Source organism: Schistocerca gregaria, chromosome 3, assembly GCF_023897955.1.
Source record: "Schistocerca gregaria isolate iqSchGreg1 chromosome 3, iqSchGreg1.2, whole genome shotgun sequence".
In the NCBI taxonomy this organism is placed as follows: domain Eukaryota; kingdom Metazoa; phylum Arthropoda; class Insecta; order Orthoptera; family Acrididae; genus Schistocerca; species Schistocerca gregaria.
In genome coordinates this window covers 676343578-676366870 of record NC_064922.1, presented here as the reverse complement: position 1 = coordinate 676366870, position 23293 = coordinate 676343578, and the positions used below count along the sequence as shown (strand labels likewise).

At 42.0% G+C, this 23293-nt stretch overlaps 1 protein-coding gene across 1 annotated transcript in view; it reads right to left on the bottom strand.

The window, feature by feature from the left end:
* The window catches only part of LOC126354254 (alkaline phosphatase-like), a 184985-nt gene that overhangs the window by 9460 nt on the left and 152232 nt on the right, over positions 1-23293 (bottom strand). Inside the window, exons 6-8 of the mRNA XM_050003771.1 lie at positions 17229-17433; positions 12771-12905; positions 3575-3766 (exon numbers count right to left, since the gene is read on the bottom strand). Coding sequence (XP_049859728.1) covers positions 3575-3766; positions 12771-12905; positions 17229-17433 — 532 coding nt within the window. The remainder of the gene's footprint in view (positions 1-3574; positions 3767-12770; positions 12906-17228; positions 17434-23293) is intronic.

The window sequence follows — 23293 nt, the reverse complement described above, 5'->3', positions numbered from 1 at the left end:
GTTCAATTGTGATTTTTTTTCCTTTTTCCTTTTCAACAGTATGCGATTCGGCTCAATGCTGCCATACATGTGCAGAACTATAGACCTATATCTCTAACGTCGATCAGTCGTAGAATTTTGGAACACGTATTGTGTTCGAGCATCATGACTTTTCTGGAGACTAGAAATCTACTCTGTAGGAATCAGCATGGGTTTCGAAAAAGACGGTCGTGTGAAACCCAGCTCGCGCTGTTCGTCCACGAGACTCATAGGGCCATAGACACGGGTTCACAGGTAGATGCTGTGTTTATTGACTTCCGCAATGCGTTCAATACAGTTCCCCACAGTCGTTTAATGAACAAAGTAAGAGCATATGGACTATCAGACCAATTGTGTGATTGGATTGAGAAGTTCCTAGATAACAGATCGCATCATGCCAGTCTCAATGGAGAGAAGTCATCCGAAGTGACAGTGATTTCAGGTCTGGCACAGGGGAGTGTAATAGGACCGATGCTATTTACAATATACATAAATGACCTGGTGGATGACATCGGAAGATCAGTGAGGCTTTTTGCACATGATGCTGTGGTGTATCGAGAGGTTGTAACAATGGAAAATTGTACTGAAATGCAGGAGAATCTGCAGCGCATTGACGCATGGTGCAAGGAATGGCAATTAAATCTCAGTGTAGACAAGTATAATGTGCTGCGACTACATAGAAATACAGATCCCTTATCATTTAGCTACAAAATAGCAGGTCAGCAACTGGAAGCAGTTAATTCCATACATTATCTGGGAGTACGCATTAGGTGTGATGTAAAATGGAATGATAATATGAAGTTGATCGTCGGTAAAGCAGACACCAGACAGATTCATTGGAAAAATCCTAAGGAAATACAATCCGAAAAAAAGGAAGTAGGTTACAGTACGCTTGTTGGCCCACTGCTTGAATACTCCTCAGCAGTTTGGGATCCGTACCAGATAGGGTAGATAGAAGAGACAGAGAAGATCCAACGGACAGCAGCGCGCTTCGTTACAGGATCATTTAGTAATCGCGCAAGCGTTACGGAGATGATAGATAAACTCCAGTGGAAGACTCTGCAGGAGAGACGCTCAGTAGCTCGGTATGGGCTTTTGTTAAAGTTTCGAGAACATACCTTCACCGAAGAGTCAAGCAGTATATTGCTCCCTCCTACGTATATCTCGCGAGAAACCATGAGGAAATCAGAGAGATTAGAGCCGACACAGAAGCATACCGACAATCCTCCTTTCCAAGAACAATACGAGACTGGAATAGAAGGGAGAACCGATAGGGGTACTCAGGGTACCCTCCGCCACACACCGTCAGGTGGCTTGCGGAGTATGGATGTAGATGTAGATAGTAAGATACACATCAATCAATTATGCACTAGTTTTTACTACTACAAAAAGAGGTATCGTTCGTTAGTTATCGTGTGTGCCACTGAGGTAAGGCAGTGAAATTCTGAGGAGATATATGTCACGCACATTAGACTGTATGTATATTATTAGGCTGTGCCGTGTTAAAGCCCAACTAAAACGCGTTATTCTGAGGTAAGCTTGCTGTTAAACATGGCATAGGTAGAAAACTGCTCTGTTTGTAAGATGTGTTGCTGATAATTTGTAACAAAGTACGGTCTCAAATTTTAACGGTACATCACACCCCAACGCACAAGGCGTTGATGCATTTACCACTGGGTTTGTGTCGAGCATATTCTTGACGGTTTCACATTGCTTAACGAGCTAGCGTGCAACAGCAATTCTCTCCATTGACTACATACACTCCTGGAAATTGAAATAAGAACACCGTGAATTCATTGTCTCAGGAAGGGGAAACTTTATTGACACATTCCTGGGGTCAGATACATCACATGATCACACTGAGAGAACCACAGGCACATAGACACAGGCAACAGAGCATGCACAATGTCGGCACTAGTACAGTGTATATCCACCTTTCGCAGCAATGCAGGCTGCTGTTCTCCCATGGAGACGATCGTAGAGATGCTGGATGTAGTCCTGTGGAACGGCTTGCCATGCCATTTCCACCTGGCGCCTCGGACCAGCGTTCGTACTGGACGTGCAGACCGCATGAGACGACGCTTCATCCAGTCTCAAACATGCCCAATGGGGGACAGATCCGGAGATCTTGCTGGCCAGTGTAGTTGACTTACACGTTGGGGGGCACGGGATACATGCGGACGTGCATTGTCCTGTTGGAACAGCAAGTTCCCTTGCCGGTCTAGGAATGGTAGAACGATGGGTTCGACGACGGTATGGATGTACCGTGCACTATACAGTGTCCCCTCGACGATCACCAGAGGTGTACGGCCAGTGTAGGAGATCGCTCCCCACACCATGATGCCGGGTGTTGGCCCTGTGTGCCTCGGTCGTATGCAGTCCTGATTGTGGCTCTCACCTGCACGGCGCCAAACACGCATACGACCATCATTGGCACCAAGGCAGAAGCGACTCTCATCACTGAAGACGACACGTCCTCATTCGTCCCTCCATTCACGCCTGTCGCGACACCACTGGAGGCGGGCTGCACGATGTTGGGGCGTGAGCGGAAGACGGCCTAACGGTGTGCGGGACCGTAGGCCAGCTTCATGGAGACGGCTGCGAATGGTCCTCGCCGATACCCCAGGAGCAACAATGTCACTAATTTGCTGGGAAGTGGCGGTGCGGTCCCCTACGGCACTGCGTAGGATCCTACGGTCTTGGAGTGCATCCTTGCGTCGCTGCGGTCCGGTCCCAGGTCGACGGGCACGTGCACCTTCCGCCGACCACTGGCGACAACATCGATGTACTGTGGAGACCTCACGCCCCACGTGTTGAGCAATTCGGCGGTACGTCCACCCTTCCTCCCGCATGCCCACTATACGCCCTCGCTCAAAGTCCGTCAACTGCACATACGGTTCACGTCCACGCTGTCGCGGCATGCTACCAGTGTTAAAGACTGCGATGGAGCTACGTATGCCACGGCAAACTGGCTGACACTGACGGCGGCGGTGCACAAATGCTGCCCAGCTAGCGCCATTCTACGGCGAACACCGCGGTTCCTGGTGTGTCCCCTGTGCCGTGCATGTGATCATTGCTTGTACAGCCCTCTCGCAGTGTCCGGAGCAAGTATGGTGGGTCTGACACACAGGTGTCAATGTGTTCTTTTTTCCATTTTCAGGAGTGTAGATGTAGTTTTTAAATCGTTGTCAGTCAGATCTATTTATTCATCTTTAATAATAAAAAATATAACGTCACCGTCTCTAAAAATGGTAAATATTCACTTGGAAATATCATGAACAAAAATTAAAAGCATAATTTATTAATTCAATAATTCTAAACTTACATCCACATAGTGATGTTTAAAATGAAGTAGCATTTCAACCAAGTATCCAGAATGAATACCACAACTGTACTTCCTCGAGATTCTGTGCCCTAGACTGGACCAGATGTACCTGTATACTCTTTAGTGAGCTATTTTATGTTTTTCGCGCCGCACGCTGCTCCCCGCCTGGTGATTGTCCCCACTACTTTGGAAACTCGTTCGCGGTCTGATGGCTGAGTGGCGCGTACTCACCAAGGATGTCGTTTCCGCGCGCCGGGTAGCCGTTGAAGGACATGGTGTGCGCGTGGTCGGCCGTCACCACCAGCAGCGTGTCGCGCTCGTCCGTCAGCTGGTCGGCCACGCGGATCGCCTCGGAGAACTCGATCGTCTCGTCCAGCGCCTTGTGCGCCCTGTTACTGTGGTGCGCCATGTCGATGCGAGCACCTGCAGGAACGAGGGACAACCGTGGGTCCGAGTTAAAATGCACTTCATAGCCTCACGTGTGTGTGTCTGTCCACACCTCCACCTAAACCACTGGACCGCTTTCAACCGAAATTGGTACACACATCGCTTACCGTCTGGAAAGAATCGGTGCTTAAATAACAACCACCTACCCATCAAAGGGGTGCCGTTTGGGGGTGATAAAGCAATGTAGCACATGACGTGCATACGTACACCCATACGTTATTCATGCTGGTATTTGAGAATGGGAGCAATTCGCGACTTGCAACAAACTTTACACATAATTTCATATCTTTACGAAACTCACTTGTAAGGTTTCAGGCAAATCCAACACCTTCCATGAAAACCCTGATATAATAGGCAAATCTACTAGCATGTCACATAGCTCCGAATAAATCGTGACATCAAATTAACCGAAGTAATACAAGTAACGAGTGAGTAAATGGAATGCCACAGACTAACACAAGAATGCCTAAATGCATGTCGTACCTTCCCACCGTGAGGCAGACGCAGTTCTGAGGGGAGAAATGAGGGCAGAAGCCGAGAGCAGAACCGTGTTAAGCTAGAAGGCCCTACGATAACGGACGGAGTGTACACTCACGTCGCTAGCCTACCGGTAAGTATACCACCCGCACGTTTTAGCGTGAGGCTTTTTCGCGTCCCTGTTACCTCAAGGACCACCCCCCAGCCCATGTTAAAAGCTAGAGCCCTCCAGAAAAACAGTATAGATCTTACGATAACACAAAAAGGGCCACTACCACCCGCAAGTTTTAGCGTGAGACTTTTTCGCGTCTCAGGTACGTCAAGGACCGCCCCCAAAACCCATGTTCAAAGATAGAGCCCTCCAGAAGAACAGTATAGATCTTACGATAACGCTAAAAGGGCCACACCAGCTGCAGGTTTCAGCGTGAGACTTTTTAGCGTCTCTGTTACGTTTCAAACTTTAAAAACATTGCCTACCACGAAAAGTATAACGTTTCTCATTGGATAGACAGAATTTTTGTAGGCGGAGCTTAAGGTTAACATTGAGACCCTGATTGGTCAGGTGAAAACACAGGCAGATAGGTTTTTTTAAACCAACTTCGGTAAACTGTAGTAAGGAGAAGTTAGGAGAGTGAGTTCCGAGACGGCGAGTTGGATGCCTGGTGCGCCGGCCGCTGTCGCCCTGACGCTGCCTAAACACCCACAAGGTAATGAACGCACGCGATGCCGCATTTTTGAGCGCATAAGGCTTCACTCAGAACTGCAGAAGACTCATCTGGTACACCCCTTCTTTGCGTAATACTAGTGTCGATCGTTAATTACAACTCATGGTGTTCACATTTGCCATTTGAAGAACAGATCTGAAACGCGATGATTTTTCTTTTATATAGTTAATGAGAAGCCACATCAGCCACTGTAATTTACAAGTTAGATAAGTAATTAAAGATAATTTAGGATCACTGTAGACCATTTTGATAGTTTTCTCTTTGGTGAAACTTAAATTAAACCTAGATTACACATGTGATATGGCATAGGTCATCCTTCTATCGATTGTAGAACTTGGAAACTCATTCAGGGAATATTTGTTCACATTTCTGTTAAACGAAGTTCGTTTTCACCATTCTGTATTAAAACATTTCCTTTTATCAATAGTGCAATTTATAAACGATGTTTTGTGAGTAGAATAAAATTTCCAATGGTACACTTAACTGTTTTTTCAACGTTATTTTACCAGCTAACTAAAAATAGGAAAGCCTTGAACCCTTTCCTCTAAATTTAGTTAGTATTAAGATTCTTTTACAGGGAGTGCAGCGGAGCTGACGCTGAGATCATTTAGTATTTGGTTATATCATCGCTAGTCTCACTGAACTCTTATGAATTCTACATGTCATGTGTGGTCTGGCGTCTCCTTATCAGCAACAGGTCCCAGGTTCAAAATAGATGATTCCCTAAAAAACACGCTCAGGGCGTCGTTGCGCGAAAGTGGTAGGGAGACACGTCATAGAACAAACAGACACCACCATGAATGTTTAGACACACTCACTGGCAACCCTTACAAAACTTATGAACGTGATAAACTATATGGCTTAATACAGTTTCGTTGTTAAGGCAATGAAACTGACAGATAAGTGATAAAGTTCTAGTTTATATCTTCTGCACTACTAAGTGTATTCGCGACGCATTTTGTACACGTTATTGACATATAGGTTGAATGTACCGGGAAAATTATATCATTGCACGACACAGAGTTCAGGGAGTACGATATAGAAACTGAACCATGTAAAAATCAAACTGCAAAGTGTAATTCGCTCTAGATGCAGGTGAACTGTTTGTACAAATACCTGTCGTATTTTAAATATATGTGAAATATATTAAAAACGGCGACTGCGGAAATAAGTTACAGCTTTAAGATCATCCTAAACCATGTCAACAATTTCAATCGATTTAGGTCCACAAATTAGTCACGATCTGGATAGATATACTGTGATTTTAAGAACCCCCAACATTCTGTTGGGGAAGGAAAGACATGTGGGGAGCGGAGGTGACTGACAGACAGAAAGTGGGAAAGAGGAGACACAGCTACGTGGGAGGAGATGGATAGAGAGGAGGAGGTCAACAGAGAAGGGAGTATAAAATCGACTGAGGAGCAAGGAGGAGATGGACAAAGAGAGGAGGAGGAGGAGGAGGAGGAGGAGGAGGAGGAGGACATGAACAAAGAGAGGAGGAGAAGGATATGAACAAAGAGAGGATAGGTAGGAGGATGAGATGGATAAAGTGATGGGGAAGGAGGAAATCGACTAACTGAAGACTGGAATAAATACATATCCAGGCGATTCTGGATAATAAGCTAGCGTTTCCCTCGAAACGTCGTTTGTTAAAATGTCAGGTGCCGAGTTATTCATTCTTATGCGGGTTCTGAATGGCAACTTGGATGCAAAGACGTTCCTCACCAGGTTATTGACAGCTTAATGTTTTACAATGTTTGACTAGCTAGGTGAAGACATGCGTGCTAGGCAATACTTTGGAGGTATTGTGTACTGCCCAATTTTGCAGCTTTGCAGATTTTTCTAAAACTTTTCAATTTTTCGTATATTGTGGCCGTGTATGTCATGTGGTCCATCACAGAAAAAGTGTAATCTTTCATTTGTTTCTGTTTTTGGAATAAGCCTCAATAATCCGGAATTTAACCAACAAATGTTTCAAATAAGGAGAAAAGATAAAAGTGCATTAACTGAAGCAGGCAAAAATGAATACAAACGTCTCAAAAATGAGATTGACAGGAAGTGCAAAATGCCTAAGCAGGGATGGCTAGAGGACAAATTTAAGGATGTAGAAGATTATCTCAGTAGGGGTAAGATAGATACTGCCTACAGGAAAATTAAAGAGACCTTTGGAGAGAAGAGAACCACGTGTATGAATATCAAGAGCTCAGATGGCAACCCAGTTCTAAGCAAAGAAGGGAAGGCAGAAAGGTGCAAAGGAGTATATAGAGGGTTTTTTACAAGGGCGATGTACTTGAGGACAATATTATGGAAATGGAAGAGGATGTAGATGAGGACGAAATGGGAGATAAGATACTGCGTGAAGAGTTTGACAGAGCACTGAAAGACCTGAGTCGAAACAAGGCCCCCGGAGTAGACAACATTCCATTAGAACTACTGACGGCCTTGGGAGAGCCAGTCCTGACAAAACTCTACCATCTGGTGAGCGAGATCAATGAAACAGGCGAAATACCCTCAGACTTCAAGAAGAATATAATAATTCCAATACCAAAGAAAGCAGGTCTTGACAGATGTGAAAATTACCGAACAATCAGTTTAATAAGCCACAGCTGCAAAATACTAACACGAATTCTTTACGTTTCTAGCGTTTGTAGACTTAGAGAAAGCTTTTGACAATGTTGACTGGAATACTCTCTTTCAAATTCTGAAGGTGGCAGGAGTAAAATACAGGGAGCGAAAGGCTATTTACAATTTGTACAAAAACCAGATGGCAGTGATAAGAGTAGAGGAACATGAAAGGGAAGCAGTGGTTGGGAAGGGAGTGAGACAGGGCTGTAGTCTATCCCCGATGTTATTCAATCTGTATATTGAGCAAGCAGTGAAGGAAACAAAAGAAAAATTTGGAGTAGGTATTAAAATCCATGGAGAAGTAATAAAAACTTTGTGGTTCGCCGATGACATTGTAATTCTGCAGAGACAGCAAAGGACTTGGAAGAGCAGTTGAATGGAATAGACAGTGTCTTGAAAGGATGTTATAAGTTGAACATCAACAAAAGCAAAACGAGGATAATGGAATGTAGTCAAATTAAATCGGGTGATGCTGAGGGAATTAGACTAGGAAATGCGACACTTAAAGTAGCAAAGGAGTTTTGCTATTTAGGAAGTAAAATAACTGATGATGGTCGAAGTAGAGAGGATATAAAATGCAGACTGGCAATGGCAAGGAAAGCGTTTCTGAAGAAGAGAAATTTGTTAGAATCGAATATAGATTTATGTATCAGGAAGTCGTTTCTGAAAGTATTTGCTTGGAGTGTAGCCATATATGGAAGTGAAACATGGACGATGACTAGTTTATACAAGAAGAGAATAGAAGCTTTCGAAATGTGGTGCTACAGAAGAATGCTGAACATAAGGTGGATGGATCACGTAACTAATGAGGAGGTATTGAATAGCATTGCGGAGAAGAGAAGTTTGTGGCACAACTTGACTAGAAGAAGGGATGGGATAGTAGGACATGTTTTGAGGCATCAAGGGATCACAAATTTAGCATTGGAGGGCACGTGGAGGGTAAAAATCGTAGAGGGAGACCAAGAGATGAATACACTAAGCAGATACAGAAGGATATAGGTTGCAGAAGCTACTAGGAGATGAAGAGGCTTGCACAGGATAGAGTAGCATGGAGAGCTGCATCAAACCAGTCTCAGGACTGAAAACAACAAATGGCTCTGAGTACTATGGGACTTAACATCTGTGGTCATCAGTCCCCTAGAACTTAGAACAACTTAAACCTAACTAACCTAAGGACATCACACACATCCATGCCCGAGGCAGGATTCGAACCTGCGACCGTAGCAGTCGTGCGGTTCCGTACGGAGCGCCTAGAACCGCTAGACCACCGCGGCCGGCTTTAACTAACCTATCTTCAATTTACTTTACTTCTCCAGTCATTTCGTGAAATCCATGCCGAAAATTCGATTGCTCCTGTGTTTGACTATTCATTTTTGAATCTTCATTTACTCTCAGCATGAATTTTATTCTGAAAGCTCCCTACAGCAGAAATATTACGCAATATAAACCCAAAACTACAGACAACAGAAATATTTTTAATTCTTTGCGTGATTTTGAAGCTCAGAATGTAGGCAAAGCTGCCACTCTGACTCCGAGACGACTTGCCGTTTATCACTATATATTTGACGTGTTTATTATGAGTCATGTTCTTCTATGGACATGTATTACCCTCTCAGATTGAGGGTCACATCCATTTAGCACTTTGTTCACACACAAGGAAGGGCCATTGTAAGTACATCGAATCAAGTTATGGAAGTCCATGTAGTAACTAAAGTTTGATTCAGATTTTCATCCATACCTCCAACTGTGCAATGTAACCATTTGCCAATCTTGAATTTGTTATGAAACAGTGGGCAGACAGCGTTAGAAATTATTTCTGGGGCTAAACTTTGGTATAAGAGAGACATGTTCATGTCATGTTAATGAATTCGCATGTTTTCGCGTAGCTCAGTTAAACAAGGGTGGCACCTCTCCTATATTGTCTGCCTGAACACTACCAACGTGAAGTGGTAGTTGGTTGTACTACGGATACATGTACCTGTTGTAACCATTGCCATCCAAATAATTGCTGCCATACTCCCAGATCTCAGATGTAAAGCATTCACCGTCTGGATGTCTGGGAGCAGGCCGATCAACTAGCAATGGTAGCTGGAACTTTACTGACTCGAAAACAAACACGGGCTTATATTTAGAAAATGCAATGCCTGAAAGACAGCAGAACAGCAGCCACAACGAATAAGTATTTAGAAAGTACTCAGAGTACAAAGGCGACGTAACTGGAGGGCGTTGGTTCCCTGTTGACCGTAAATGTTAAATAGACTCAAGAAGTGTCACATGAGCTCACTCGTCCATCCACGATGGCGGCAGTGCTTTGGCAGTGACCGTATATGGTCATATTCAAGGCCTGCAGAGCGGTGTCGGGAACCACCAAGGTGCAAGGGGCAGCGTGACCTGCTGCACAGTATAAGGCAGAAGTGGCAGTAACTGATAAGAGTGTTCAGAACAAGCAGCGGTGCAAGAATGACGCCTTTGTAGGTCAACCCCGGGGCCTGGTCTTTTACTATTCGTTCTGGCCTTGCCCGCGCCGCGTACCTCCCACCATGGGATTTTGCAATCACGAGTAGTATACTTTCGTTCAAGTCATTACCCAGTTCTGGCTCAGACCAGCAATTAAAGATTTTAGTTATTCAGGACCTGATTTTGTTCCTTTACTTCCCGACCAATTTCCTTATCTTCCAGTTAACCATCCCCACGTTAGCTGACTGCACGGGCCTTCTCCAGTCTGCAACGTCACTGAATCTGGACCACATGCTGGACATGACATCATTTTCAAATGGATATCTCTTGAAATATTAACGAACGCTTTGGTACTAGGATGATATCAGACAGAAGATGTAGTTTGGATCTGAACGTATGTTATGAACATCAGTTTCCTGAGGTATTATGACGTAGTTCTCAAGATACTCTAAAAAACAGTCTTTGAAGATTAGATTTACCATCACTTTCAAGTACAAAACATCTCTACCTTAGAGATGGAGCTGTTGGTAACTGAGAGCGTCACATAACAGTAAAACCGAAATTCAGTTTTTTTTATTACTGACTTGACACTTTATTTTCTGTAGTCACACGTATTATTTCCTTTACGCCATCACTGCCTCAAAGCATTTACTACGCATGGTATTTATATTTCTGGATTAACCCCTTAATGCCTGAATAAATTTGTAAATGAAAAAAAAGTTATCTAAAAGCGTGGATATTTAGAGGTACTGAAAACACTGAAGAGAATGCAGCACTTCTCAGAAGCGTTGGTAGCTTCATGAAGAAACAGTATCTATCGGCTCTGGGATTCAAAAACAGTTAATCTCCCAGTTATTAGCACGTTTTTGATATGGTATAAATTCATGACACCCGACATTAAGGGCGTTAGCTAAGTGAAATTCATAATAAACCACCTACTAGCAATCTTTTAACTTTTACTTTAATTACAAATTTATTAGGAACAGGAATTATTAAACAACAAATACTGAATCATAATTTTTGAATAAAATAAGGTAATTTTTCAAATTACTGGTTTGAGAAAGATAAATTAATTTGATTCAGGTAGTTGAAATCCCTCTTTCAAATTACTAAATTATACATAGTTAACGCTCCTCAATCTATAGAAATTTAAAGGTTTTCTTAATTTATATTTGATTATATACTATATTTTAATTTGTTTAAAATTCTCGCATTTTTGTCTGAATAGTAGTTAATCATAAAAATATGATTTTTTTAAATACTATGAACCAATATTTGTTCAGTAATATTTCTGTTCGTTAACAACTAGGGAACGTAAAAGTAAAAGTTATGCTACTACAAGATTCGAACTAGCGATTTTACAATTCAGCTCTATTGAGTATTGCTTCTTATTGTGTTAGGAAACTGGTGTTTTCAGATCCCGTAAGTATGCGAAAATTGAAGAAGGGCAGTCTGTAACACTTTTGCCAGCTATGATTATTTTAAAACTATGTCGATTCTGAAAACTGACTGTCATTCTTTCTACATGAGCCCAGAGACCGACGTGCTCTCCAATTTGTATGATATACTCTAGAATTAATACTGATTATTAAAATTAATGAATGAAAGCTTATGTTGAATGTATATAAAGGGGTACTACGACCTATGGGTATGTAACCCACCATGTGTATGAACTAATTTACATATAAATTATTTTTTTTAATTTTAATGAAATGAACTGAGCTGACGGTTACTGTAAGGATGAAAAATTATCTTTCAAAGATGCCTTCACGTTCTATACTTCGTTGCCTTGTCTTATTCTACAAAACACAAACACAAATTTAAATATTAAAAAAATCCACTCAAAATTACAGCCATGCGGGCAGCTATTTGAGTGCGTTTCGGTATGGTTATGGTTAAAAAACTTAAGAGACTCGTATTCAGGACACGTGAAGTTTCACAGTATACTGAAAGATAAGAATAAAAACAAATAAAACAGATTACGAATCAAGATGGAGCTGCTAAATCACACTGCATCCTATGAAAGATAGAATGAATTGATGCCACCGATGTCTGCAACGTGAATCGTCAGCGAAGCTGTATTCTTTCTAGACTATAATTATTGTACATATGTGACGCAATTTGAAAGGAAATAATCCTTTATTCGTGTCGAAACGGACCAACTTGCAGTTTGAAGCATTGAAGCGGACGGAGTTAGAATACCTTGGTAAATAAATCATTATAGCATTTTAGATAATTAGGAAATGTGTATTGCAATAGTGGTGCAGAGACGAAGGGGTATTGCGGGATTGTTATGATCTTTACCGAGAGATATTCAAAATCAGGTACATTATCATAGAGTGGTGTATCGGCTTTTACTGTGATAAAGTTAACTTTATTTACAACACTACTTTAGAATGTCGATGTATCACTTTCGTAATAGCTCCAGTTACAAAAGAGATGGGTACTTTTTGACTTGCGAATAATTCATGAGGAGCAAGTACAATTTTCTGCCACAACATGTATTAGAGGCTGTATAAATAATCTGAAAGTGACATACTAACACCGAGAGTGTTACCTGAGTTTCCTTGATCAAATTTCAATAAAAGTTATTTGCTAAACAATTACTCATTACGTTGAAACCATTCCTAAAACGGTCCATAGGAACTTTCATAGGTCTTAATGTATTGTGTGAAGCTACTTCATCATCTGTTTACCTTCGACAAAGAGTATGAAACCATTTGGCTCCTTCTGAAGAGCACGAATAGCAACTTCAGTCATCTCCCAGAGTCTTGGTTCTGTTTCTGGATTTGCATCAAGGTGGTACTGCATGTGTGAGTCCTCGAAGAGTCCTATGAAAAAAGATATTCGTCACTTAAAGAAGTAGTTAACAACGTAAAATATCTTGCTTTACTACTTTCTCACTATACTAAAGATTATATACTAAGTAAATCTAATGTATCTAGGAGTTGACTTAACAGTTATGTATAGACAGTTGGTAGTTTTGGCTTTCACCCAGGAAACAGCATTTAAACTTATAGTAGGTATATTATAAGTGCTGTGATAAACTCTGGAATGTTTAAGACGTTGCTTCATACGATGAAATAATCCAGAGTCTTCGAATTGCTTCCCCTGAATTTGTTACAATCCTCTATAAAGTAAAGTACGATTTGTTACATTCCTCTATAAAGTGAAGTATGAAGTGAGTGTCTGTTACCTTCATGTCAGGGATTCCTAAATTACCTTTCTCTCAGGCGCCCACTTGTCGACGTGTGTGTACTTGTCTTTTCGTCTGATAGCATCAGTGAACTGCGAGGAATAAAATTGCTTCTCTCCACTCAACTAACGGGTTTTAAGCACAGTCGAATGTGACTACTTGTTTCTAGCAGCAGCTATGAGAAGACATTAAAATGTGTGAGCGTGGAATTTTTCTTCAAGTATGAATTTCACGATTCAGGAGAAGTCTTTAAAATTCGTTGAGGCAAAGTATCAGTACGAGGTGGTTGTGATCGGAAGCTTAGTTTAGATATTACGAGCACAAAAACTGCCAACTTATTCGTTTATAATTGACAGACGTAATTTGCACAAAAATTCGCCGGTTATTTACTGCATTTCGTTTCCACTTGTTGCTTGTTGTCATGGCTGACAATGTTTCTTACCTAAGGAAGCGAGAGACATAATTTGCAGGATACATGCTTTGTTCAAGGCAGAGCACCTGTAAGCAACCATGGCAACTGTCACTTGGCACTGCTAATGGTGTAATACCCAACTGTGTCTAGACCTCTGTGGAACCCCAACGTTTACGAATCTGACTAACGGTTTACACCACAACGACCGATTATTGTTCAAAGCGCAATGGGTTACCAGATTACGCTGAAATTGCTGCAGGAAGTGATTTTTATTTCAAACTGTCTTGAAATTATTCCTCCCTTTCTCTCGTTGCCACATTAAAACTTTGTTCTTTTGCCAAAACACAGCGGGGTTTATTCAGTGCCATGCTAAAGACATTGCACTTGACAGAATTCTGAAACAATCCATCACTAAACTAACAGTTGAAGACAAACCAGGTCAATATGTGATGCAAAGACCACTGTTATTGTAAAAGTAAAAGTACAGTTTCTTCACTACCGTTGTTACAAAGCCATACTAACTCTTGATTTCACCAGCTATTGAAGACCCTTAAAATAATTAGATTTATTTCATTGAAAAAAGTGTCATTCCTCATATATAGTAGTAGTCAAGAATGTTTCACTTATTAACTAAAGTGTATGTCAAAGTACTTTCCACTTTGAACGTTGTCACTGGCAATAAACTTGTTTTGATGATAAACATTATTTGTAAGATATGATGGATGTTACGAATGTATCACATACACTCTATAGTTTCCAAGCGTGAGTACTGAATACTGAAACTCTCAAGTTTGTTTCTGCATCTAGATGGAATTTTGTTTAATTCCCTAGTTTTAGACAGCATGATATGGTATCTGCCTTATAGATTGTAATATCATTTAGTACAAACACAGGAACGAGAATACAGTCATTTTCGTCAATGAAGTTTTAAGTGAAGAGTTCACAGAAACATGATCCAGCGAATCGCTAGATGTTGAGAAATTGCACTAAAGACTGTCTCCTGATAGACACGCAGCCACTGGCAGTGCATTTAAAATACTGTAACTGGTGCCCCTAAGGAATACAGAAAGGATGTTTCACGTCTTTGAAATGATAATTTTTATAACTATTTCACTGCTATGACAGATGAGTTATTTTCAACTAGGTATTTTTTACATTTCTGACCAAAAAGTGTTAAGTTCTCTATTAAACAATTTCTTTGTGGCGTATAAATGGGAATATGAGAATCAGTAAAAAACTACACCTAGAACCGAAATCGTACTCGTTAATTCGACTGTTCTAACGCAAAACGCTTCTCACTACCGTAACTAGTAGTCAGTGTGGCTGTACTTATTTAATGGAGATTCCTGTCCGACAACTGGTTACTGTAGTGTCAAAATGCATTGCTTTGACGTCCATTTTCTACCATAAATACGAACGGACGTAATTTTGTAACAAACATTTCTGCGCTGTTAATCCGCTACGAAAAGCTCTTTGGTGTCAGAGTGCGCTACTTTTGGTCGGTCTGTGTAAACAGTGAATCCCATTGATTGTCATCAGTTCAGTTCCCCTTAATGAACTTAACTGTCGTGGCCGCACATCCCAGTTATAAGAAGTTTTCAGTCTGAAGTGGAAGAGTATTTTGAATTTATGCCACCCAAATGACAGCGTCCAATTGAAAACATCGAGTACTCATAATAGATAATGCGTTTAGCATGTAAACGATTTAATATAAAAACTTGATGCTTTTAGTGATTCACTGCGGGTTCACTCACAAGCAACGTAATAAGAAGTTAGTAACGCTGCAATCAAAATGGTTCAAATAGTTCAAATGGCTCTGAGCACTATGGGACCTAACTTCCGAGGTCATCAGTCCCCTAGGACTTAGAACTACTTAAACCTAACTAACCTAAGGGCATCACACAACACCCAGTGATCAAGAGGCAGAGAAAATCCCTGACCCCGCCGGGAATCGAACCCGGGAACCCGGGCGCAGGAAGCGAGAACGCTACCGCACGACAACGAGCTGCGGACTCGTGTGGGTCAAACACTGGCCTTATTTTGAGGGTGATACATCTAGTGAAGTACGTCTGGGGCACAGCATGATACGGAAGTGAATCGTTTTAATACGAGAACACCGGAAATAGAACAGATGCATCTGCGATGTGGTGCAACAGAAGGGTGTTCGAATGTATATAAATAGGTAAGAAGGGAAATGAGGAGACTATCCGCAGAATCTCTGAGGAAAGGAATGCTTGGAAAAGACGAAGAAGAAAAAGGGACAGAATGGCAGTATGTGTGTGTAGCGGGCAAAAACTGTGGGTATACACAGTAACTGGAATATATCCAATAAAAAAGTGAGGAAGTTAGATGCAAGTGCTACTCACTCCTCGGTGGAATAGTTAAAAAAAGGTAACTGATTTGAAAAAATCGCATCACCAAAAAATAATTAATGCAAAGTAATGAAGTTAGGCAAAACGTTTCTCTAGGTGAAATATTGTTTAAGTGGTTCACTTTGAAATGGTGGAATAATATTAACGGGTGTAGGCACCAGAATCTAGAATACAAGCATGCGAACGTGCATGCATTGTGTGGTGCAGTTGCCGGCCGTCAGTTTGTGGGATAGAATTGCGTGCCTGTTGCACTTGGTCGCTCACTACAGGGACGAACAATGTTGTTTGTGGACGACGGTGGAGTAGTTGTCCGATGATCTTCCGGATTGGTTCGATTGGAGACAGATGTGGTGATCGAATAGTACAAGCCAGCATTCTTTAGAGCATGTTGGGTTACAACAGCCATATGTGAGCGACCGTTATTCTGTTGTGAAACAATCCCTGGATTGCTGTTCACGAATTACCTTTGTGGCCAAGTTATTTGCGCGTGTAGTTCCAGGAGAACCTGAGTTGGTTTCCCAAAAAGTTGTTTTCTTGTTGAGAGGACACTCTGAGGCTAGTGAGAACAGCTGTGGATCTACTAACGGTAAGGAGGGAACTTCAGGGCTCAATGTGCCCTGGACTGTGGAATCATTACTGGTGGATCTCAACTGTTGGAGAAGGACAGGAAAGATCAGCTGATCCCTCTCGGACGACCATTTCAAGTGATTTAGAGAAGTGGCTCGATTATTATGTCTGAACAGGCTGCGATTTGAATCGTGGTCGTCACTAATACTAGGCTAGCGTGTTCCACTTCGCCGCCTTGCTCGGTATCTTCAGGAGACCTACCGGCTCTGGTGTATTGGCACGCTGTTAACAGCCAGCAGATAGGTGCTCTAATAAAAGGTCAGGCCACTAGCGCTTCAAAAGACTCTGACACGATAAACGGATTTCTATGGCGGAGTTCTTTGCTGAACGGAAGGCAAGAAATTTGGTTTTGTGACTACCGTGTAGGCACATTTACTGAATAACTGGTCAAGGATGATCTCATAATAGAGCATCAGGTGGCGAGTCAGCACTTACAAATAGTGAAATATGGTCAGAATTCCCAACCTACAATCTCTAGTAGTCCTGTTTCCGAAGGATTTTAAAGGAGTCAGCTATAGGTGCCCCTATTAAGCATGGTATATATTACCCAGTATGTACTCGGCGGCGACGGTGTCGTTTTGGAGCAGCTGATCCTTGTTCCAGACGTACTTGCTGGACGATCCTCGCCTCGATTTGTCGGCCTTCCATTCTTCAATGAGGTCACGGCCGTCCTTTCTCCTCCCTTTGCCGCCCTCCTCCTCGTCGTCGGACGTCTTCGGTCGAAACTCGCGGCGTCCACCTCCCATTATCACCTGAAAAGCATAAACAGGTAAGTCGCGTGAAAGTTAGAAGCAGAAAAAGTGGCATTTACAGTCTGTGTCAGATGGGAGGGACCACCCGCCGGCTTCCGGCTGACCATGTTCGCTAGTACAATGATGATGTGTTTTCCTGGTGGTGTTAAGGGAGTACGAGTAGCGACTAAGATTTATCGCACTTGGTGAAATGCTGTGGTTCCACACTTTTCTTTGAGAGGAATTCGTTTGATGTTAGTTAAGCTGCGGCTAGCTCTAGTAATTTTGCAAGTATTTGTCCGGTTTTAAGTGCTGCGCCGATTAGAATTTCACCTGTTAATTCAGGTATGGCGATGATACTTCGTCGTCATTTTACCGTGTACCAGTCCGACGGTGTTTGTAATATTAATGAGAAAGGGTTCGATTACCTTAGAAAGGGCTTGTCTTCAGTTGCAAGTATTTTCTTAAATTGTACGTTACTGAAAAGAAGTAAGGAAACGTGGCCCTTGGTTATATTGCTTCTCATCCGGCATGGGGTCAGCATACTTCAGAAAATTTTTGTAATACGTTGCTACGCGTTCGTGCTCATATTTAATGTTTTATCACTAAGTCTGAGTAACGTTTTGTGCTTCAGTCGGTTTGAAGACTAGGGTTACGTCGGTGGTCATTGATTTTTGAAGCTGTTAAGTAGTGCACTCACCAGTTATCACTTGGAGATGGAGACTGTTTTCCTCTTTTTAACGTGGTAGGGCTTGTTACTGGCAGTTTAAGGGAATTGTGGGTGATGCTCGATGTATCTGACGTCGGTTAAAGCTGCTCATTTGTTGTATTTAGTTGCTGGTTTCCAAATGAGGCTACACTTCAATATATGTGAAGCTGACAAGGATCGCATTTCTAGCTACGTTGTGAAATACGCATAACCTTAGGTTAGCGTGATGCCAGACTCGGGAGTTATAAAAAGAAGTCATTTAAGTATCGCGAAGAAATGAAGACCTCACTTCCATTCGAGTATTGCTCGTGCGGCCGAGCTAAAGTTTCGCCCTTTTCGACCACTGCTTCCCTTTCATTCTCCTAGTCTCAAAACTGCCGCCTAGTTTCTATAAAAGTGTAATTAGCCTTTAGCTTCCTGTATTTCACTCTGATACCATCAGAATTTTAAAGAATGAATTCCAGTCTACATTTTCGAAACATTTCCCTAGGTCTACAATGCTGTAAACGTAGGTTTACTTTTCCTTTACGTTAGAAGATAAGTTAAGCACCTATATTATTCGTTAATCCAAACTGATCTTCCCTGAGGTTCGCTTATACCGATTTCTCCACTGACATGAAAATTAAATCGCTTTCGGTTATCTCTTTTACATTTAATTTATTCACGCAACCAATTTCGGTGTTGCATTACAGCATCTTCAGACGCATCGACCAACGTAAATTGGGAGTAATCCAGTTTCGTGTACAGTCATAACAGGATCAAAAATTAATATTAGCTGCTGTTATGACTGCATACGAGATTTGATTCTTCCTATGTTACGTGACCAAGGAATCTGAAGATTATGTAAAAGAACACCGGAACTGGACGTGTAAACAAATTAAATGCCGATGAGATGGCTGCAGGTGCTTTAATTTCCATTTCTTATCGAACAGTCTAAGTCCTTGTAACTATTAAAAAGATGGACGTACATAAATTTTTCCATTCTTCTCCACAGAATTCTTGGTAGTATTTTCCCCACCATGACTTAATAAACTGATAGTTCGTTGCTACTCACCAATGTTAACACCTGGTTTGTTTGGAATCTGAATTATCATATTATTCTTGAAATTTGATGGTGTTTCGTATGGCTCATATATCCTTCTCCCCAGTTTCGTCATAGGTGTGTCTCCCAAGGTTACCACTAGTTCTGAGTCAATGTCGACTTCTACAGGCCCTTGTGTCGATTTAGTTCTTTCAGTGCTCTAGCGGATTCCTACCACATTATATCACACTATCATATCTCCCTTTTAAATTAATCTACTCCTCTTCTCTTTCTGTAATATAGCCTTCACGTTCTTTTCCCCTGTATAGTTCGTCTAAATACCCTTTCCACTTTTCAGCTTTTCCTTCATTGCTTGCTGCTGGATTTCCATCAGAGCTCTTTATGTTATAAAGCTGCTTCTCTACTCCGCAAACGTATCTTTAATTATCCTGTAGGTGGTATCTATCCCTCCTCTATTTACACGTGATTCTACATACTTGTATTTGCCCACTAGCCATTTCTACTTAGCTATTTACACTTTCGACAGTCCCATTTGTTAAAATTTCTGCCTTCACCTTTGCCTGCTTCATTTGCAGAATTTTTATATTTCCTCCTTTTATCAACCAAATTCAGTATCTCCTGGGATGTCCAAGGATTTCGACTAAGCTTTCTGTTTGTACCTGTTTCATTCTCTGCTGCCTTCACTATTTCGTCTCTCAAAGCTACCCACTCGTCTTTCACCGCATTCCTTCCCGTGTCTGAGCAACTCGTTGGCTAATACTGCTTCTTTCAACTTACCTAGATCCCATCTCCAAAGTTTCCCACCGTTTTGCTATTTGTTCTGTTTTAATATACAGTTCAATACAAACATATTGTGAGCAGAACTCACATCTGCCTCTGAAAATGTCTTACATTTAGAATTCTGGTTCCCAAATTTGTGTCTTACCATCATACAATCAACCTGAAAGTTTCCGGTGTCTCCAGATCTCTTCCTCATACACAACCTTCTCTCATGTTTCGTAAATCAAGGGTTAACGATAGTTAAATTACACTCTGTTCAGAATTCTACAGGCAAATCCCTCCTTCATTGCTTTCCCCTAATCTGTATTCACCTACTAGTTTTCCTTCTCTTTCGGTTCTGTATAAGTCCAGCTCCTCACCACAATTAAACGTTCTTTTCCCTTTAATAACCAAATATTTTTCATCTCTTCAGATTCTTTCAGTACCTTAATCATCTGGGAAACTAGATGGCATTTCATCCTGCACTACTGTGGTAGGTCTTAGATTTCTGTCTTTCTTGACTACGATAATGTATTAGCTACGCTGTTCATAGCAGGCTACGAGCATTTCAAATTTACTGTTCGTTAGAAATTCTGCTGCTGCATTATCCCTGTTTCATTTTGTATTTTTAACCGTGTACTCACCTGACCAGAGGTCGTCCTCCCACCACCGAACTTCGCTAATTCTCGAAACATCTAATTTCAACCTATCCATTTCCCTTCTGAAATTTTCTAATCTATCAGTATGATTAAGGGATCGAAAATTTTACGATCCGTACCGTAGAATGCGAGTTTCTGCCTCCTGACGACGACTTCTTCCTGAGCAATCCCCACCGAGGGATTCGAATGGGGGACTAATTTACCTTCTGAATATTTTACTCTAGATGAATCCATCAATATTCAGGCACGCAGCAGAGTGGCATATACTCTGTAAAATAACGGCTCTTGCTTTCAGCCATTCGCTGTAATGTCACAGTAAGACCATGTTAACTGATATTAAGAGGCCAAATGAGACAGAGACCGAGTCTATCGCCCCTGTAAGTAATGCCCCTCATCGCGAACGACCCGTTTGTCTGGCCTCTCAGCAGATACCTGTCCGTTCTGGTTACACCTACGTTAAGGCTGTTTGTATCGTTGAGAGACTCGAGACACCCTTGCACAGAAAGGTCTATCGTTCATTTATTTATATTCTATCCTAAACTAAAGAATAATTCATTAACACTGCCATAAAGGGTCTCTTTTGAGTTGAGTGACTTTCACGTAAAATGAACAAAAGTGTACTTTTCTTATAATGTTTCTCGAGTTTTAAGAACTATGCAGTATAACAGTCACCAGCATGGTTGAAATAATTACCTAAATATTAGGTGACATTCAAACACTGACCTCGTATGGGTTATGAAAATAAAGATGATGAATCGAGGCACTTCCTGCATGCACAGATTCAAATATGATAGCTGCATCGTGTCAGATCTGTAGGCTTTGGAGGACTGGAGACTCTGGCTCGCCTTTGAGACATCGAGGCCGTGCGCCTACTGAAATAGCAACCAAAACGACAAGGGAGCTGTGCGGGCAACAGACCTCTCTAGACGACAGACGCGAGGGGGCATAGCTCTGTCATGCTACCAGAAGGCAACTAGTCTACCTCCAGAGATCACTGGCCAAGCGGGCCCTTCATCCTCCGAAGGCCACGAGACGGAAAATAGTGCCAGCAGTATCCTGGAACTGGGCAGTATTTAGGCCAGGGCGCGGACCGTGATGCGCCAGTTCACTCCGAATGAGCTTCCTGGTGCAGGCGCCGATTGCGTAAGTATTACAGCAATACGGATCTCACTCGGGAGCTGGCGGGGTGACGACGGCGCCGTTCGTGTAAATTTCCTATCCTGAAACTGCCGGGGTAGCCTTTCTACTGAAGAGACGTGGACCCAGAAGCAGTGGCTAGCAACTGGACTCCATACTATCTGTTAATCGTTTTAGTCGTGTGCTACTCCGAATTCAAACTCTTTCTCGTCCAGTCCGGACTATAACTATGGCTCATCCAGATCAGACTTTGAATGTGGCACACTTACAGCATTTTTCACCGTGACCTTTGGCTCTTTCTGTGTTCCCTGGAGTGATTTGTGTTCCATTATGGTACTCATAATTAACTACCAGAGAACTACGGGTCTATGATGATCTGTTACACGAGGGGAGTTCAATAAGTAATGCTACAAATTTTATTTCTGAAAGCAGGTTAGTCCTGTTGAGAATTCCAATACACATTATTATTTCCCCACTCCTCTGGCTACGAAAACTTACTTTTCAACGACACTCCGTTTAATGCGTCGGCCTTACATCATCTTAGTGGCAGCACCTGTATGCGCGCATGGTACCAATTACTGGTCGACATCTGAGTCAGTGTCTTGCTGCATTAGTAATATCTCCATCATAAACGTACTGCCTCCCGCAGGGTACGTTCTTCTTTGGGACAAACAGACGAAAGGAGAGGTACTAGATCCGTTGATGAAGAGCAGTTCAATTAAGTTTTTTGAGCTCTTCTCGGATGTACGTACTTGTAGGAAGGTTTGTATTGTCATGCAGAGGGAGAAGGTCGTTTGCATTTGTTTGACGACGAACACCCAGAAGTCGTTTCTTCAGTTTCGTGAGGGTAGCACAGTACACTACCAAGTTTATCGTTGCACCATGAGGAAAGACATCAAACAAAAGCCGGCCGGAGTGGCCGAGCGGTTCTAGGCTCTTCAGTCTGGGATCGCGCGACGGCTATGGTCATGGATGTCTATGATGTCCTTAAGTTAGTTAGGTTTCAGTAGTTCTAAGTTCTAGGGGACTGATGACCTCCGATGTTAAGTCCCATAGTGCTCAGAGCCATTTCTTTAACATCAAACAAAATATCCCCTTCACAGTCCCAGAAGAGAATCCCAGTCACACTAGCAGCTGTAGGTGTGTCTTTCAACTTTCTTTCCTTTTTTGAGGGAGGTGTGGTGGTGTCACTCCATGGATTCCGGTTTAGTTACCGGTTTGAAGTGATCAATACATGTTTCATCGCTTGTGACAATGTTCGACAAAAAATTGTCACTACCAGCCTCGTAACTGGAAAGCAATTCCGCACAGTAGGTCTCTCGTTCTGTTTATGGTCTCCTGTTAGCTATCGAGGTCCCTAATCATTTAGCTACAAAATAGCAGGTCAGCCACTGGAGGCAGTTAATTCCATAAATTATCTGGGACTTCGCATTAGGAGTGATTTAAAATTGAATGATCATATGAAGTTGATCGTCGGTAAAGCAGATGCCAGACTGAGATTCATTGGAAGAATCCTAAGGAAATGCAATCCGACAACAAAGGAAGTAGGTTACAGTACGCTTGTTCGCCCACTGT